This window comes from Mustela erminea, chromosome 4 (genome assembly GCF_009829155.1).
Source record: "Mustela erminea isolate mMusErm1 chromosome 4, mMusErm1.Pri, whole genome shotgun sequence".
Lineage (NCBI taxonomy): Eukaryota > Metazoa > Chordata > Mammalia > Carnivora > Mustelidae > Mustela > Mustela erminea.
Genome location: NC_045617.1, coordinates 112459176 through 112479253, shown reverse-complemented (window position 1 = coordinate 112479253; position 20078 = coordinate 112459176). Strand labels below are relative to the sequence as shown.

At 33.1% G+C, this 20078-nt stretch overlaps 1 protein-coding gene across 6 annotated transcripts in view; it reads right to left on the bottom strand.

Moving 5' to 3' along the window:
* The window catches only part of SMAP1 (small ArfGAP 1), a 173465-nt gene that overhangs the window by 99494 nt on the left and 53893 nt on the right, over positions 1 to 20078 (bottom strand). For 4 of the 6 annotated variants that reach the window (XM_032340400.1, XM_032340401.1, XM_032340402.1 and 1 more), the window contains exons 3-4: positions 12060 to 12145; positions 3829 to 3904 (exon numbers count right to left, since the gene is read on the bottom strand). In XM_032340400.1, coding sequence (XP_032196291.1) covers positions 3829 to 3904; positions 12060 to 12145 — 162 coding nt within the window. Of the gene's footprint in view, positions 1 to 3828; positions 3905 to 12059; positions 12146 to 12634; positions 12713 to 18725; positions 18847 to 20078 lie in introns of those variants that run through there. The other 2 variants (XM_032340404.1, XM_032340405.1) reach the window with 2 other exon arrangements.

The window sequence follows — 20078 nt, the reverse complement described above, 5'->3', positions numbered from 1 at the left end:
GTTTCAAAATGAGAGGCTAACATAGATATCAGGGGTGAGGAAGAGAAGTACTGAGGGTTGGTATTAGTAAGGGTTGATAGGCTATGCCCACATTGGTGCCCAGCACCATGCAGTTACTTTAAAAGATACAAAAGAAATGAAATCTTTTTTTTTGTTTGTTTGTTTAAGGCTACAAAACAGTACAAACTGTAGTACCTAAACATTTCTACTTGGAAATATATTTTCCTTTGTTTTTGTTTTGTCTAAATTTTGCTTTTCCCCTTTAAGTTTCCTCCCTTAATTCACACTTACAGTACTATATCGCACTCAAAATCATACAGTCAGATCACAGGGTTCCTCCACAAAGCAGCACATACAAACCTCCCCGTTTTCTCAGACGCATCATGTTTATATGACCAGATACCACATTTATTTACAGCTTGCTGAAGGCAGTTTTAAAACTACAAATAAATGCCTGGATATGAAGGCAGTACCATACTACATTCTCATACTCTACATGATGGATTCCTATGGGGCTTAGTTCATGGACTCATTAAATGGCCTGGCAGGCAGGGGGTCAATATCACAGAAAAACAGCCAAACTCTTTGCTACTGTTATCTTGAAGTTTATTGCTTTGTATTTTGCCACAACAATCTGAAATATTTATGTTTCAGAAGGTCAAGAAATTTGTCATTTTTTAAAAGGGTTTAAGAAATTAAATTACTGCCTTACATAGATAAACAGGGTCAATCTTTAGGACCTTATTCTTATTTAAAATAAGAAAATAATAAGAGCAGTTATTGTCAACACTAAAAAATACTAGCTAAGAGTAGAGAGAAAAACTATATAAATCAGACACAAAACCTATAAAGATAAAGCAATATGGAGCCATTTAATATCAGGGTAAGAGACACATCAAGCTTAATAGCCATTTCATGATATCGTCTTATCAGAGTACAACTAGTATAATTAGTATTCAAACTGTCTCTCCTTAGATAGTCCCTTAAATGCACTAGTGCTCCATAAGTACCTCAGATATACAGTTCTTATACTTTGTCTCAGGTTTATTTTTTTAACCTTGTCTCATCCCCCCAAAGAAATTAAATCTCTCCGAAAGCAAAGGTCATGCCCTCTTTGGTTCAGTATACCAGGAGCCTGGGACTATAACAAGTGACCAAAAACAATCTGAATGACTGTTCAACCTATTACTGAAGACAAAACAAAATATATAAATATATAATGATATAATGTAATTCTCAGTGATATGTAAGATTAGTTGTTTACACACTGATTGCCATGAAAGAGGAAGAAATGTTTTAAACTTGCTAGAACATAATTTTTTTTAATTATTATTTTGCTTATAAATGAATAGGTGGAATACATCTTCCTTGGGTTAAATGTGATTTTCGTGAGCTTTTCTAAATCTTCATTATATAAATAATATAAACTCAAGAATACACAATCTTCTACCTTGGTATTTCCGTTCTCCGTGTAAAAAAAATGTAAATACTTGTAGAATGAATACCTCTATAAACCTACCAATACTCATCAAATGTTAACACCATGCCATGCTTGTTTTCTCTCTACACAGACAGACATACACATAAACTCAGTTGCCAGGTTTCCTTGAACCATTTAAAATTATTTATTATTATTATTCTTTGAAAATGAGTTAGATATCATGACACTTGATCCCTAAATATTTTATCCCAGTACATATCTCTTAATTAATAAAGAAATTCTTTTAACTGAACATAATACTATTATCACATCTGGGGGGGTGGGTATTACATAGCAACAGCTATCCTCCAAAGATAAAACAGATTTCCTTCTATTACTACATAAAAACAATTTCCAAATTGTTGTCAAGAAGGAAAAAAATAATATAATTAAAAACAACAAAAATGTTTAGGATTTTTTAAGAGATTTAAGAGATTTTTTAAGAGATTTAAGAGGGAAGAAAAATGTAAGAGACTATAACTACAGAGAACAAACTGAGAGTTGCTGGAGGGAACAAGGCAGGGGATGGGTTAGATAGCTGATAGGTATTAAGGAGGGCACTTGTGATGAGCACTGGATGTTGTGTGTAAGTGATGCACCACTAAATTCTACACCTGAAACCAATATTAAATGGTATGCTATGCAAACTAACTAGAATTTAAATAAAAACTTGAAGGGTAAAAAGGATATATAATGTAAAGCTGTATGTTTTTATAAACTATACAAAAATAATTTCTTAAGATTTCATATGAAAATATATTACTTATGTTTTATAGTCAGTCCTTTCCCCCCCATAATACTACTAACTAAATTTAATTCTATGGACGTTGTAAGCAGTGTTCTCAATACTATCAATTTTTATCAATCTTTTTTTTAAAACATCTTAATTTTATTTTTTTCAGTGTTCCAGGATTCATTGTTCATGTACCACATCTAGTGCTCCATGCAATACGTGCCCTCCTTAACACCCACCATCTGACTCAACCATTCCCCTCACCCCCTCCCTTCCAAAACCCTGTTTGTTTCTCATAGTCCACAGTCTCTCATGCTTCATCTCCCCCTCTGATTTCCCCAAATTCACTTTCCTTTCTTTTTCCTAATGTCCTCCATGTTATTCCTTATGCTCCACAAGTGAAACCATATGATAATTGACTTTCTCTGCTTGATTTATTTCACTCAGCATAATCTCCTCCAGTCCCATCCATGTTGACACAAAAGCTGAGTATTCATCCCTTCTGATGGCTGTGTAATATTCCATTGTATATATGATTTATCAATCTTTCAAAAGATTTCCTCTCCTATATCCAAATGCAGCCTAAACTCTATATACAGGGTTTCTTTGTTTCAAAATATACATTTTTGACACTTTATACATTTTTAGCAAGACCTTTTCATGACCAGTGTATTACAATATCCTTACTTTGTTAGTATTTTATCAACTTTTTTAGTATATTGCTTCTCCATATGGACAGAAAAGAAAAACCCAATTTGTATACAAAATGAGATGAAATTATTATCTCCAAATTGCTTGACAGTTTACTTAACCACAAGATTAACTGTTTACAGCTTGGCTTATTAATCTAGGAATCAAAGGCAAAAAACAAAAACAACCAAAAAATCCAATTGCAATAGTAAAGACAATTAGTTTTAAACTGTTACTAACTGGAATGAGAAAAATTAATCAGAATAAAGCTAAAAAGAAACAGATATAACTGATCACTACAATAAGGTCTCAACTATTAGGTATCAAAATGCTTGATAATAACCAATTACAATGCTATGTCTTAATATACATATGTCTGGACACATCCACTAAAGCCCATAGGAGCCAATAAATTGCCTTGTCTCTATTTCATTCATTTCCAGAATTGAGTGAAGTAATTTTCCCTCCCCCCTTTTTCAATTAGTGAATTTATCTTTCTGCAAATTTCATAAATTAATAAATGGCATTTACTCAGAACACATTCTTTCCTGAATCAAGAGTTCTGCTTTGTGAGCGCTCATAAATACGTGAAAAAAAATTCCAGTGTTTAAATTTTTTCAAGTATGTAACTACATATAATTTTACAGTAACAAATAACTATGCTGTTTTGTATGTTAAAAGTTTTGAGAACTGGGGAGCCCGGATGGCTCCATGGGTTAAGCGTCTAATGATTTCGGCTCAAGTCATGATCTCAGGGTCATGAGATGGAGCCCTGAGTAGGGCTCTGTGCTCAGCGGGTAGCTGGCTCGAAAGTCTTTCCTTCTGCCCCTCCCCATTCCTTCGGTCTCAAATAAATAAATCTTAAAAAAGTTTGAGATCTATTCAACAAACATCAATTGGTGATACAAATGAAGATTTTACTCACATTTGTAATAGCTATTGCATTTTTATCGTAGTATTTCTTCTTTTCATATTTATCTCTGATGAAAAACTCCACTGCTCTGAAAACAGATAACTTAAGGAAAAGCATGAGTTCAGTGACAATGTATACTCCCCTTTATTCATTCCTTCCACAAAGCCTACACTCTACATTCAAGTATCCTCCTCCCCATGTGCTTTCCTCTCACATTATTTCTGCAACTAAATTCTGTAACTTACCTTTTTTTTAGCCACACAAGTTCTCCCCATTCAACAAAAACCACCTAACCCAATTCTAGAATGAAAAGTAACCACACTCCCCAAATCTCCACCTCCAACCAAACTCAATTAAAGTTCATTTTAAATTCTCAGTGTAAGGAAATTAATAACCATGTGGTACCCACAATGTACCAGACACTGTGTGTTATGTGTTGTTCATAGTTTATTTCAATCCTTCCACAACCCACTAATTTATATATGTATATATAAATAATATGTATATATTATTTCCACATCACAGATGAATAATTAGCAACTTAGAAAAATTACACAATTGTGATTTCAATACTTCTGTTCTTTCCCACCATACATGGCTTCCCCTGGTTGCATCATAGAGGATTCCCTGTGTTATAGAAGAATGGAGGCCTTTTTATTTTTCTTTCAAAGCTGAGGAATGGAGAAGTCAAGAAGCTACAACCAAAGTTAGTACTATTTAAATTTTTGGAGTTAGCTGGGCTAGCCTTATATGTTGACAGAGTGAGCCATTTCTAGTGGGATTTCAGGGTTTTGAGTTATCTGATATTCACTTCTCTTACCACTCAATCACTGCTTTATCATATTTCACTAAAATGGGAATTCTTCCACCAGAGATTCATAACTTTTCAGCACCATGATCCCCTTTGGTAGTCAGGCAAAGCCTACGAACTCCTTCCTGGGGCAGTGCTTTTAAATGTGTAAAATAAAATACAAAGAATTTCAAAGGAAATGAATTATACTGAAATACAATCTCTACAGATACTCATTAAGACATCCTTCTGTTCAAAAGAATAGTTATCTGAAGCAGTAAAGCAAACATTTTCAGGCAATAACTCCTTATTAGAAGCTAATAACAGCCTTTTAAATTGACAGTTGAGGCAACAGGTAATAGAAAGAGTGGAACAATATACAGTGGATATTAAAAAGTTGGGACATTATGAAAGCACTCAAAAGGGGAAATCTAAAATTTAATTTATTAAGTCAGCTGAACGAAAGCTATTTTTAAAGACAGTTTCTACAACCTGAATATGTGAAGGGCACTTTATATGATCTTTATCTCCCTTTTTTCCTCTTAACAACCTATAAGGTAGGTACCATTTCACAACTAAAAGTGAGGCACAGAGAGTTTAAAAAGTCTTCTGGGATTCTACAGTACAAGGAAGAGTTATGATTCAAAACTAGGAATGTTTAGCATCAACCTTTTCAGAATGTTGCTGATCAATACCAGTTCATCTGTGAATCAGTTATTTTATGCTAATGCTAATAAATATTTTAAAATCTAGAAAAGAATGTCAAATTTGGAGGGTATTTTCAAAGTATCCTTGGAGACCCTTTTAAGATAAAGGCCCCAAACCTACCATCAGACTGCTTATTTAGGTATGTGAAAATTTTAGAAGCCAATTTGATATCAAGAAGTTACTACAAATAAGCCACTATTTCCATAAAATACAATAATGTTATTTTACTCAAACTTGTAATCAGCTAAACGTTAAGTGTGCTCATGATTGTAAATCCAAGTTCAATATACATTTTTCTATTTTTCTAACAGAAAAAAATGAAACAATTAAAAAAGTTGGCCTTTTGGATTAGGTCTACACGTATGGACATATCGAGCAATTTTTACTGTAGACACAACTATTTACCTCCACAAAAGGAAGAGAACATACACTTCACTTAGACTGATGTCATTGTCACTTCAGATGATATGGAATATATTATTTGTACATATATTTGTAAACTCATGTATTTTAGCAATTATATTTATAATTTATATTTATATTTATATATAAATTTATTTATTTATATATTTATTATAATTATATTTATAATTATATAAAATGCAATGTAGTGTGTGTATATATATATATATACACACAGCTATTTTTTAACTACAGAAAGTTTTTAGAGATCCCGAATTCTTTAATTATAATTTTTATATTTAAATATCAGAGAAAGTAACTTTGATAGTTTTCCTTCTTAAAGATAGAAACCATATTCATTTTAGATATTGTTTAGAGTATACTATACCTTAAAACTTGGAAAGATTACTACTCTTGTCTACGAAATTAATACTCTAGCTATGAAAAAATGATCATGGTTTACGATTTTAAAAATTACTATTAGAGAAAAAACTCATTAAAGTTAGAAATAGAATATATAAAATAATTTAACCAACAGTAAACCTAAAATACTGAAAACTATGATGACTTTATAAATACTGAATTTGAAAAAGGGAAACATTTTAAGTATGCAATGTTTTCAAGTGAAAAATAATACAAACATCTGGTGAAATTACATGTTGCTGTGAATTTTCAGAAGTAACAGGTATCAATGAAATCTTAATTTATACTTAATGTATCTTATATAAATAATTCAAATACAGCTGAATCTGGTTCTGCTTAGGATACAAAACCCTCTCAGAAATAATCTAAGAAGTAAAAAATTTCTAAAATTCTGAGACGAAAGTTGATGTTTTCCAAGGATATTAAAATAAGATAAAATAAAATAAAATAAATCACTAAGGCAAGAGAACTTATTTGATCTTCCTAGTGTTAATATAAAACATTACTTTCCAAAAACCAATCAAAGCACACCACAATGTGCATTTTTTCCATGGGAGTCATCTGAAAAAGGACGGTGATTTACAGAACATGCTATGTTCTTAATCGCTCTCAGTTCCTACATACCTCTTAGAGCAAGAACGTATCACACAGTCTTTTATGTATATTTGTACAAGGTCCCAAATGCAAGCCAATTTTTCATTGTTAATTCACCTAAACAAACAATGATTTATTACTACGGTCCCCAAATTGTTTTTAGGGGGCCAGAAGGTAAATATTTTAGGCTTTGAAGGATAGTTGGTCTGTGTTGCAACTACTCAACTCTGCCTTTGTGGCTCCAAAGCAGCCTTGAAAATACATAAATCAATGGTCGTGTTCTAATAAACTTTATTTACAAAAACAGGAGCTGGCTCTTAAGCCTGTAGTTAGTTATTTCTGAACTGTATCCCAATTTGGCCCAAAGGGCAAAAAACCGTCAAGTTGGATTTATAGACCGTCTCTGTGTCTACAAATTGTCACTACAGACAACTTAAGGAATTTTGACATTTTGAGAACAGTTCTGCATTACATGCTGACCCTAGTACTAATTCTCCACAACGTACACCCTCATTTCTGGTACCAATAGGCACTTATTATTTAACTGGCAGTTGTTATTACCTCCAAGTCAGCTAATCTGTTGAAGTTATACCTAGATACATAAAAAATGATAATCACACTCAACTCATAAAGTTGTTGAGAGCATACATATGAAGCATTTAGTGCAGCACCTAAGAGACAGTTAAGTACTCAATAAATGGAGTTAGCTTTTGCTTTTATATAATGTTTTATCTCAGTTTCCTCTCCTTTAAGATGGTGATACCACTGAGACCCATCTCACAGGATTATTGTCAGAATTAAATAAGCTAGTGTGTGTAAAGAACTAAGAGCAAGTGGCACACAGTGCTATTTAATTTTTAGCTCTTATCACCATGGTAAAGGGAGGTAATGGACAGAACTACAATGATCAGGGCAAAGACAGCTTGCATAGCATCACGTATAAACCGACAGAGCAATTGAGAAACAGCGACAAAAGGACCAATGGATTTGGAGATCAATCAATACTCATCTTCATTTTCTAGTCTCTAGGCGTCATTTGAGACATGAGGATATTTTTTTTTTTTTTTTACTGATAGACATCAATAATACAACCCCCAAAATTAGAAATAGAACAGTAATATTTTCAGGAAATCAAGGTAAAGAAATATTAATAACAATTCAAGTTTAAGTAGTTGATTTGAGATTTAGTAAACAAAAACAAATACCCTAGAATTTTCCCCATGCCTATAGTTAAAAAACATTCAACAAAGCACCCTGAACTGTCCCTGTTCTCAAAACTAACAAATGATACTAACCAAGCCCCCAAAAAGTTTAATATTGCTTTGTATTTTATCTCTTAACATATTTATTTATAATTTGACTTTTTTCCTTTCTTTAAAGATACCCTTTTAAAGACAATTAAATTAATATTTAGTCCCAAGAACCAAATCTTCCAGTTCCAGACACATTACCACTGACAGCAATAAAATCTTGAAAAGCTCAAAGGAGAAGAACTGCAGATTAGCTTTGGTGCACAATAGACCTCATGGAACCGAAGTAATTAAAGTTTTTAGATAAGATGAAATACCCTAATAATGAAAAGCTTAATGTAAAGCTTTATCATTTGTCATGCACTAGTACATGCAGCCTATAATTAACCACATCCCACATGAGAAATTATACTTTCACAGCAGCTTTTGCAAAACTCTGTAAATTGTAAAGCTTTAAAAAAAATGACAAATCTTGTTAAGAATGCAGTGAGGCCCCATATTATGTGAGTTTTACTCACTTTGGTTCCACTTGTCCCTGGGGATGAGGCAACGATATTTAAATCAATAAAAATGCAGAGATGTTAGGCTTTTTAAAGAGCAATGAAATTTAGAATGATTCATGAAATAAAGGAAGGGGACTAATTGTCTTACTAGTTTCCCTAATAAAACCTCCAAATCACAATGTTTCATAATTAAAAGGGACTAAAGTGATGTTGCTATAATACTTAAGGTAAAACAATTTTTAAAGGTCATAGTATTTTATTAGATATAGGGTCTGGTCTCACAGTCCAAGACATGGCATTTTATACTCAAAGTAGCCATCTATCTCAAATATCTTTAGACAAAATCCCTCTTTAAGTATTTCCTAACAACCATTAGATTATTTTTTATGAATAGTAAAAAATCAACACCTCATATAAATATAATCATAATTTGTAAATACTTTAGAAGTAACAGTTTGAAAACCCAAATAAGCATTCTTGAGCAAACACCTAGACCTTATGATCTAGATGCAGAATCCCAAACCATAGCCTATCTATTTTTAAAGGCCATCAAGAATCAAACATGGCAACATTTACTTTACTCAGACTATCATCATTAAAATACGGTCAAGTGCCCTTCTACAGAAGGAAAAGTCTGGAAGCGTTGAGAAGCTTCTTAATAACTTAATAAGGGTGGGATAATAATAATCCTACTCTTCCCAACCCCAAAAGTGAAAGTGACATACTCCAGTTCATTGGGTTGTTTGGAAAATTAAAAAAAATAAGGAAGATAAAAAGTCAAGCTCAGTGCTTGGCACACAGGAAACCTTTTTTAAGTAGTAAGACTACTTTAGCTGTTGTATCTTCAGTGTGTCAAGGATATAATCATACCCAAGGCCAATCAATTCAGTGTAAAAAATATCTTCCCTGAAATGTTTAAGTAAGTACAAAATACTTAAAAATACATCAGCAAAAATATCAGAATTAAAACTCACTACCTCATTAATCCTTTACTTCTATAAGGGTCATCATAAAATTAATGGTAATTACTTAAGAAATAATATTCCTACTAACATACACAAAATAGTGCATAGAATAGTTCAATGTAAGAAGATACTGAGAAGCTATATACAGTCCTTTCCTAAATATCTTCAAAGCTTCTTTGAAAAAATGTGGAATCGTGATGATAGACTAAGTAACTTGGAAGCCATTTTCACCCACAAGGAACCAAATAAAGGATACTACCAAAAATTACCCTGTAGTATTCAAAAGAAGTTAAAAAAAAAAAACTAAACTCAAACCAAATAAATCCTAACACACATACACACAAATCTCCACAAAATGGAGATTCTTCCATTTGAGGAATCTAATATGTCTACTCAGGCTTGGGGGTGAGAACCAGAAAGAAAAGAATAAATACAAACAGCAAGCAATTGGTAAAAACCACCTAGGACATACTTGCTCACTCAGTTGTATTTTCTTCTACTAATGCTCTATTCCCAGGGTTCTGCCCTAGACCTTCACCTTTCAGAGAAAGAAAACAGTATTCCCAAGATGTTCAATAAAGCACACAAAAAGAATAAAGGAGTACTGCCCTGGGTAAACATAACTGCAACTAACACTTTTCTATCATCTACATGCTAAATCACTCCATAATCTGCATTGCATTTCCTGCTTTCTTTTAAGGTCTAGACCCTCGTTTCCAGCTACTGAATGGGGATCTCCATGTATACGTCCAACAGACACCGCAATCTGCCCAAAGCAAAAAAGTATGGCTCATTACTTTTCATTTCTGACCCTTCAACCTTTATCTGGTACTGAATTTCTTCTCTCAGGGAATATGCTTTATCTTATCTATAGAACCTCCACCAAGCTTTAAAAAACTTGGGGTCATCTCAGTATCTTTCTTCAGAAACACAGCCAATCTCAACCTCATCCAATTGCTCCTGCTTTCCCAATTTCCAATATTCCCAATTCCTTCTTACCCATTCTCAATGCCACTATTTAATTGAATCTAATTCTCTAATTTATAACTTCATCATTGCTCATTTCAAGGCTGTACTAGCATTCTACATGGTCTGCAACTCCAAGGTTTCCTCTGACTAATCTTCCTTGTGGTAGAAGTAAATGCTTCTAATGTTTCTGCTGCTTCAAAACCTTTCATGGCTTATCAAATTATTCAACTTCCATTAGTACATGGAATGAAGTCCACACTGCTTCTATCTGGTACTGAAAACCCTTCACAATCTGGAAAGTAAGTTTCTTCTGCCACTTGCCCCACTAAACACGAACATGTCACATCAAAACCTGTCATGCTCCTTCACTCCTTCATAGTTCCAGTCACACAATTTGTTATGTCTGAAATGTACCTCCCACTTTTACCCTAAGAACCTGCTATAATAAAAACAGCCTTGGATATCGGATTGTTAAATTTGGGGGAAGAAGGTGGAGGGAGCAGAAATAGAAAAGGTCAAATACAGATACCAACTTTTTAAATAAAACTTAGAAGGTTTCTATACAAATATAAAAATATATCCTCTACTCTGTTAAGATGGCATTTTTTTTTTCACTGTCTGACCACATGAACTGTTTTAGTATACAAATGGGTAAAATATAACTGCTCTTTAAGAAACTACATTTTATTGTCAAAACTGCACCTTATTGTCACCTTTGGATAGAATAAAAAATACCTACAATCAATATGATAATCTTAAAGAACAGATCAATTTTGATGAGCTATTTCCTCAAACTTCAATATAAGTTTGAGAAATCCTATATAATCAAATGACTTTATCTTTAACAAATGTGAAAAACATCTGACTAAAATGCCTGTGAGAAAATATTCTACTTATTCATTATGGCAGATTTGTAAAAGCAAACACAGCTGTGAAACCTGTAACAAAGATGAAATATGAGCAGTAAATATTAGCATAAGCTACTTCAGCAGGTCCACTTACAAATATGTGATTTGCCATTTTAAATGCCTACATGCCAAACTCCTTAACATAAATATGATTACTATATAAAGGTGATCAAGAAGATCTCTTTAGGGACGCCTGGGTGGCTCAGTGGGTTAAGCCTCTGCCTTTGGCTCGGGTCGTGATCTCAGGGTCCTGGGATTGAGTCCCACATCGAGCTCTCTGCTCAGCGGGGAGCCTGCTTCCTCCTCTCTCTGCCTACTTGTAATCTCTGTCTGTCAAATAAACAAATAAAATCTTTAAAAAAAAAAAAGAAGAAGATCTCTTTAGAAATAAATTTTAAAACTATTCAAGATGCTCACAAATCAAATCTCTAATAATACTCTAAAATAATAAACAATGTATATTCTCCAATCAAGAGCTAGAGATCAAGAAGAATCAGCCATAATACTTTATACTTAGTAAGAATTATATCAAAATACTATGTAGATCATGTATTATTTACTATTAAAAATTTACTACATACAAAGCACAGCTCAGGGCAAACCAGCTTTGATATTTAATAAATAACAGTCTGATAAAGTTTGCATCTTCCTAAATATAAACAGTTAAAATATGAAGTATAAAAATAAGTTATTTCTTTTAAAATCCACAATAAATAAAGTTTCAAGGATACTGATCTGTCTGCGGTCTTCTAAAGTTCTCTGGAAGATTGGCTTCATAGAGTAGTCTTGCTTTAGTATTTCCCATATCTTGCATGCACTAAAATAAAAAGAAAAATCAAGCATTTTCATTAATCATATGAATATTAAAAAGTAATTACTATGTACACATACATTTACATATATATACAAATATATACAAATACCAAGTAACATTTATTATTTCCAATATATATTCCTCTAAGAAAAATAAATTAAATCACAACTATGAAATTAATTCCTTGAGTTCAAAGTAGAAGCATATTTTTAATCCACATTTATTCTATTTACATAGACCCACAGTTTTCTAATGTCTTTTTCTGTGAAAACAGTATCATCTTTATTTATATTCACTACTTCCTAAAATTAATTCCCTGGTAGTTCATGGCAGTTTTATTATTGTTTTAGATATGCCATTTGAACAGCACTACCATTTCCAAGGTAACAACTCAAGATCAAATTTTGTTTTGAAATTCAAAATACTCTTGGGTTTTCATGATTTACAATCAGGATCACAATGGAGAACAGATGAAAAAGAAATAGTGCTAACCTAGAACTCCACAGGAGTGGATTAATTTCTTTGGGGTTAATCTCTTTAAGATTCTGCTGAAAGCTATGGATCCTCTCCCTACAAAACAAACAAACAAACAAACAAACAAACAAAAAACAGTACCCTATGACCCAAAGCCTTCCTAAAACCTATAAACCCCAAGAACAGTAACTACTTAAGAGGCATAAAATAATCTGATAATCACTTAAACCAATTTAATTAAGTTTCAGTATCTTCTGTGAGTAAGGATTAGCCAAACAGTACTTCCTGGATAATCTATTACATTAGAAAGTAACATTTACAAACAAAACATTATTCATTTTATATGAATACATGTTACAAATGTTACAAATAAATACATGTAAAATGTTACAAAACATTTTACATCATTTACACAGAGTTTAGGTTCCTTAAAATGTTTTAATTGATAGAAAGATCAGTCTGTATAATTCCTTCTTTTTTCTTCTGATTTCCTAGACACACACCCACATCCCTGAGAAGACAATCCAGATTTAACGGCTTATCAGGTATGCACCTTGAGTTGTAGCACTCAAGAGTACACAGGCTGAGCCATCTTCCTTCAAATAAAAAATACAGTGACATGGGGCTCCTGGGTGGCTCAGTCAGTTAAGCACCTGACTCTTAATTTCAGCCCTGGTCATAGGATCAAGCTCCACAGTGGGCTCCACACTCAGCCTGCTTTGTACCTCTCCCTCCCCCTGCACTTGTACATGTGTGTTCTTTCTTTCTCTCAAATAAATAAAACCTTTAAAACACAAAATACAGTGACCTTTTTTTCTCCCAACTGAGAGTTTTAAGATGTGCAAAATACTAATATACTCTCATTTCTTGGTGTCTATTCTACCCCACCTCACATAAATACACAACATAAGTACTCTTTCCGAGTAAACAAGATGATAAGAAAAGGAATTAATAAGGGGCTGGGAAATATAAGGAATGGTAAACTGAAAAAGAATGGAACAGCTTTTGTTAGTTAGCTTTGGAGAGAAAACAGAAGCTAAAGCAAGATAAACCCAAGGGTATATAAAGTGAGGGGGGAAAACCTGTGTAAGGCAAACTGACAATATAAAGTCAGAGGGCTCTACTATGTCAGGACACATGCTAGCATGTATATGAGCAGAGCTAATATGTAATTCTGTGTGTGGGGAGAAGAGCTCAGAAACTTTCAGTACAGCCCACCCGTCTTTATAAAAGAAAAAATGTTTTCCACCTCTAGTATTCAAATGATGCTTTACTTTTGTAAAAGTGGTGGGAATTTAGAAGTAAAGATGATTCAAGTTATGTAACCCTAAAGGTATTTAACATTTAGGAAGAGCTACAAGAAAAATGCCTCTTAGTTTGCACAATATCAGCAATAAAGCAAAAAGGAACTCATAGAAATTATGAAAGTAAAAAACTTGAGGAGTTTCCATCAAGCAAACAAGAATACAGAGAAATTCTAACAAAAAATTTAGTTAAGACTAAAAACAGTATCTACTATGTATGCCATATCTCATTGATCCTGTTACAGTTTTCTTCATATTTGATAGTCTTGCAATTGATAATTTTTTCTTTTGAGTCCATAAAATAGTGGTGCTCTTTACAGAGATATCTTATGTTCAATGAATACGATTATACACATTTTATATAAAATACTTAATGGAGGTCTTTAATATTTTGACAAAATAAAAATTACTAGGAGCAAGGCACACATGTATTACACCAACTTATTTACTGTTGTTCCAGGGATGTTACCCATTCACAATCAGACAAGAGAGAAAAAAAGAGGTATAAAAATCTGAAAGGGAGAAATAATGTGAAAGAATGAGCCATTTTTACAGGAGACCACTACCAAAAAGTGACTGGGTACAGGTGCACCTGTGTGTGTTAGTTGGGATTAGAGGAAACAAGGATTCAGTGATATCACAGACGTATAAAGATTGTTTTGTAAGAATGCTCAGATGGTTTCTAGGTTTCTAAAAAGTAGAGGATAGTAGTGTGGGAGGAAGGTCAGTGTCAAAGTTTCAAAACACTACATTTAAAGGCCATATACAAGACTTACGAAAATTTATCCTATTGGCCCTGAGGAGCAAACTCTGTCTAGCATTCGGAAAAAAAATAATTAAAACATCCTAACAACTACAATGATAAGCATTAGCCTCAATACTTTACTTTCATACATAAATTATACATATATAATTGTAAACTGCACATATATTAGAGAAATCGTGTGTGTGTGTGCACACACATATATGCCATTTGAAATTTCAAAAAGCCCTGCTTTAGGCATTATTTTCCTATTTTGGCAGGAAAGGAAACTGAAGCACCAAGATGTTAAGTAACAGGTCCAAGATTATTAATCTCCATGAGTATGTGACTCTTGATAGAACCAGAATCAGCCCTCAGGAGTTAGAGATTTCAGGCTGCATCCAATAGAACTGAGGACTATCTCCTTCAGGACTTAGAAACACCAGGCTCTTGGCTTTAGAGGCTCAGTTTTCATTTTATAGATACAGAAATGAAAGCACAAAGAGGTTATATGATTTCTCTAGAGTAAGATAATGAATCAGTTACAGAGTTTAGACTAGGACCAAGCTCCCTAGTCGCAATCCTTCCCACCAGGCACTCGCTAATCGACAGAAGTGTCCAGGAAATTTCACCACAAAACAGAATAACACTGTAGGTTTTGCCTCCTTTATTAAAACATCATTCCTGTTATTAAAATATTATTGCTTTTCTTTTAGATTCTCTCAACCAAAATGCTTTGCCAAAATGCACTGCTGGAAAGGAGAATTTTAGTTGCTTTTTTTGGGCAATTTATGATTCAGTTTTCCAGAGCTGGGTGAGTGGACTGGTTGCAAATAAGTGGGGGAGGGAGATGATAAAGGGAATATCCTACTTTTTAAAGAAAAAGTTAAGTTTTATATTTTTTATTATTTTTAACTATAATGAGACTTAAGTTTCGGTAATGAGCTAGCTACTTCAACTACCATCTAGCTTCCTGGAAATCAAGTCAGACCCTAATACTATGCACAATTCTGAAAAACTTCTAATTTCCAAACCTATTTTCACTTCTCCAAAAGGGGGGAATACTTGTAAGGATATCAAATATACTATCAAAAATGTTTAAATTTACCAATTTTCAAAATTCTTTGGCTTTAAAGAAGCATGTAATGCTATCAGTAAATTTTTTTTCTCTTTCTCTCACACTTCAAACATGAAAAAGGGAGGAAGAGGACTCTTAATTACTTAAGTCAAAATTTCTACTGTTTATTTTAAAATATTTTTAAATAGGTATTTACTTAATAAACTATAGTTCATCTCAAAATTAGATTTAAAAAAAACAGTCAAACATTATGTGAGCGGAATATATACTGAAATTCTTGACAAGGAAATGATAATAAAAAGTCAATATGCATTTTTACTTTAAGAAAAATATATACTTATATTGAAGAGTAAGTGAAATTGTACTTCACTGTTATGATAAATGCCAATTAGGTAGTACATACTTTAAAATTAGTGTTACTGTTCATTTTCAAATTCAATCTGTCCTCATTTTAAACACTGTATGTTCCTAGAAAGATCAATTTTATATTGTACTTTTTGCTTGAACCACCTTCATCCAAAATCAGCACCATTGTAATTGCAAAGGGAGGCTTCACCTGAAAATGGTATAATAAATCACATTTAAGAATCTCAAAACCTACTATTAAAAGTATTCTGTCCTTGTCGATCACATAATCTGTGTGTTTTTAGTTTCTCCATATAATCCAATATATAAAACAACCCATGCCCAAAGACTCACATATCACCTGAGATTCAATTTCAAAAGTTAACTATTTGAACTACAGTGCCGAGAAACACCTATAGGCTAACATAGTTCCTTCACAATCTAACGCAGATAAAACATTTCTATTTCCAAAACTTTCTATGAAAACATTTCACCCAATCCTAGTTTTGGCACTAAAAACAGTAAAACCTATATGCTAAATGAGTTCTAAGTTTTTAATATTTTAAAGAGACTCGAGTGAACTGGGGTTGTCAATTTAAAGTTTAACTTTAAATTTAAACCTTAAACTTTAAAAATTAAAGTTTACATTTACTTATGGAATTTGTATAATTTAATAAACTAAAACATACAAAAACTGGTGACAGATGGTAATAGCTACACTTGCTACTACACAGAGTTCTCAAATCACTATGCTGTACACCTGAAATTAATGTAACATTATATGTCAACTGTATTTCAATTTAAAAAAATAATAAAAATAACCGAAAAAAAGGTAAAAAAGTCACAAAAAGTGGGAATAGATAAAAAGAAAATAGACAGGATCAGTAAGTAGGCAAACAAATGTAATAGGAATCACTGTTTCATGTCAATGGGGGCATCTCCAATGAAGAAACTAATAATTAAGCAGCACACAAAATCAGCTTTAGTGAGAAAAGAGCCTTGAAATAGAAGTAAAGATAAGAGGTAACAGGAACAGATAGAAACAAAATGTACCTAAGTTTAAGTCTCTCTCAATATTAGGAAATAACTTTAAATGTCAAGATAAATGACAGACCACCTAAAGTTCCAAGTTAATAAGAATAAAACTTGTCAAACCTCCCCCCTCGCCCCACCTTTCTTTAGTCTTCCAAAATCTTGGAAAGCAGAGCTCTTTGTGGACTCCAAATAAATGATACAATTACTTAAGGGTATGACTTCTACCTGTGTTAGCTCAACTAAAACTACAGTCTAGTCTAGGTTCAGTGGCTATGTTTAAGAACTATGGCTCCTTGGACCTCCCCTCTCTTTCATCTTGTACACTCTCTCTTTTCTCAGTATCTACCTCCTATCTGTCCCTAATGTTTCCTGCATCTTCTCTCTCAGACACTAAGTAGTGCCCGGTCAACAGCCATTTATAGTTAAGCTAGAATTCACATTAATGTATTATTTCAGGAAGCTACCTGTATAGTTTTCGAAAATTTTTGTGTGTACTGATTTGCCCTTTGGAGTTTACTGGCTATTTTAAAAAATGAAGTAGGTGAGAAAAAGAATAGCAGCCACAAAATAAAGGACTGAGATCACTAATTGCTGCTGTAAATGATTTAAGTTATAATGTGGCTATTAGACCTTCTAAATTCCCAACGGCAAAAATGTAAAATATTAAAATAATCAATAGAATCTTACATGTTAGTACGTAATAGAAAGGTACTACATGTCTACACTAAATCTGGAGGAAGAAAGATAAAAGTATATAAATTAAAACTCTACTACCCAATTTTCTGAGGAATAGATGTGGGAAGGAATCTCACCTACAAGGTCAAAGACTATTGTGTAAGGATATGAAAACAGCTAAAAATATATACTACATATATGTTTGTATATATGCACAAAATACTTCAGGAAAAGTATACAAGAAACTAATAAATATGGCCATTTCTGTGGAGGAAAACTGGATGTCTGAGGGATAAAAATGGGAGGAAGACTATTCACTTTGCACCTTTTGTACCCTTTGAAGTTTGTGCCATGTCCATGTATTTCACATTTCCCCAAAACAGTAAGATAATTAAGATAGGCTTATTAATCCTGCATTGTTTCTGAACAAAATACTCTCCAGAGGAAGCTTAGCTACCATATTCAAGCAGCATGTGAATCAGAACAAGGAGACTTCCTCCTCACTGGTAACCTCCACTCCTACTAGGAGAACTCAGTGTTCTAGTGATCAAAGAGGTAATGAATCAAATCAAATTAATACATTTTAAAAAATTCCATCCAAGTATATCTTACACTCAAAATACAAAGTACAAATACAGCATTTATCATATCTTTTCCCAGCATGGTCATCTTCTTAAAAAAAAACAACTGTTGCAGAAGTTCATCACTGAATGTATCTGTTTTTCCTTCTTAAAATTTCAACAAATTTATTTTTATGTGGGTGAGGGAATACTACTTATTCTACTATTTTCTATTCATTAAAATTTTTAGAACACAAAGATAAGATTGTCAAACTGCCTTATCTGAGGGTATATATTTTTTAAATGTTAATGAAAAAGAGAAAATGAGTATTTGTAGTCCCTGGACAAATTCTTCATGTCAGTGACTCACCTCTACTACCACTTGAAATTTTCCAGAATAGTTCTCTATCTTCCTCTCAAAAGCCACCAGGATTTCTTGCATAGGAGCAAGCTTTTCAGGACTGGTTTCAAGATCTTTTGGATTCCAGCTGCTGGAAAAGAAGGGCCACCGTTTTTGGTCTCAGGAACTCTTTGTAAATATTTAATACAGAGTCCATTCCTTCAGTTTTCATAAAATTGTGTTCTTGGGGAATTATTCTCTTTCTGTTTTAATTGTTATTTTAAAAAACAAAATGAGTAAACCACACATATTTAAAAATCAAAAATCCTAAATGATGATCTGGAATTAGAGGTACCAGTTCTCCTATTTTTCACAATTTTTAGATATTCTCAGAAACTGGTTTATCTGTTGCAGCATTTGCTAGTTGTTACAAATTCAGAGAATGTATCTTTTAAAGCAGTAAAATTAAGCACTGTTACAACAAAGTTGGAAAAGCTTTACTTCACACTCTTTTGTAATCTGTATTTAATATGATATCCATGCCATTTGAAGTCTAGGAATAAACCACTACTTTCATCCGAGGTGCTTAAGGCTCATCTCAGGAGTCATCCTGGACTCTCCCCTCTTCTGTCAGAAAGCTTAGTGATTGTAACTCTTTAATATTTGTTATAACCTCCCCCTGGTAATCAACCCCTACTGCCGCCACTTTAGTTCCAGATGGGGTCACCCACTGCTTAGGCCATTGCAAGAACAAGACTGTCAGATTTAGGTTCTTAAAAAAAACCTAACACTAAATACCACTCTTCAACTTACAACATTTAAGACAACATTCCCTGTTCTGTCCCTATCCCCACCATCCCCATCACTGTTAGGATCAAGACCAAACCAATCCCCCATTGCAACTTTCACCTTCATCTCCTGTGACACATAACTGCACCCAATACTCTGGTCACAGAAAACTACCTCTTTCTCAAATGCGACATGCTTTCTCCATCTTTCTGCCTGGAAGGCCCTGTGTACACTGTATTATGCTTCTAGAAATTCATAAGCAAATAAAGGTCACTATAAAAATAGTAATGAGACATCCTTAAAATATGCTGAGAACTTACCATAGCACTAGATACTGGTGTTTTCTTTCTTTCTTTTCTTTCTTTCTTTCCTTTTTTTTTTTTTTAAAGATAAAGGAGCTACTCCGAAGTAACTTCCTGAAGATTACCCAAACATTTAGTTAACAAAGCCAAAACTGGAAAACCTTCCACTAGGCCTGCTATCCTCTACCATTCTTACATTCATGCAAAGCAGGGAAGAGCAGTAACCTCACCTCGAAAACATTACATACAGTGAAATTAATAATCATGTTTCCAGATGATCTATTCATACAGG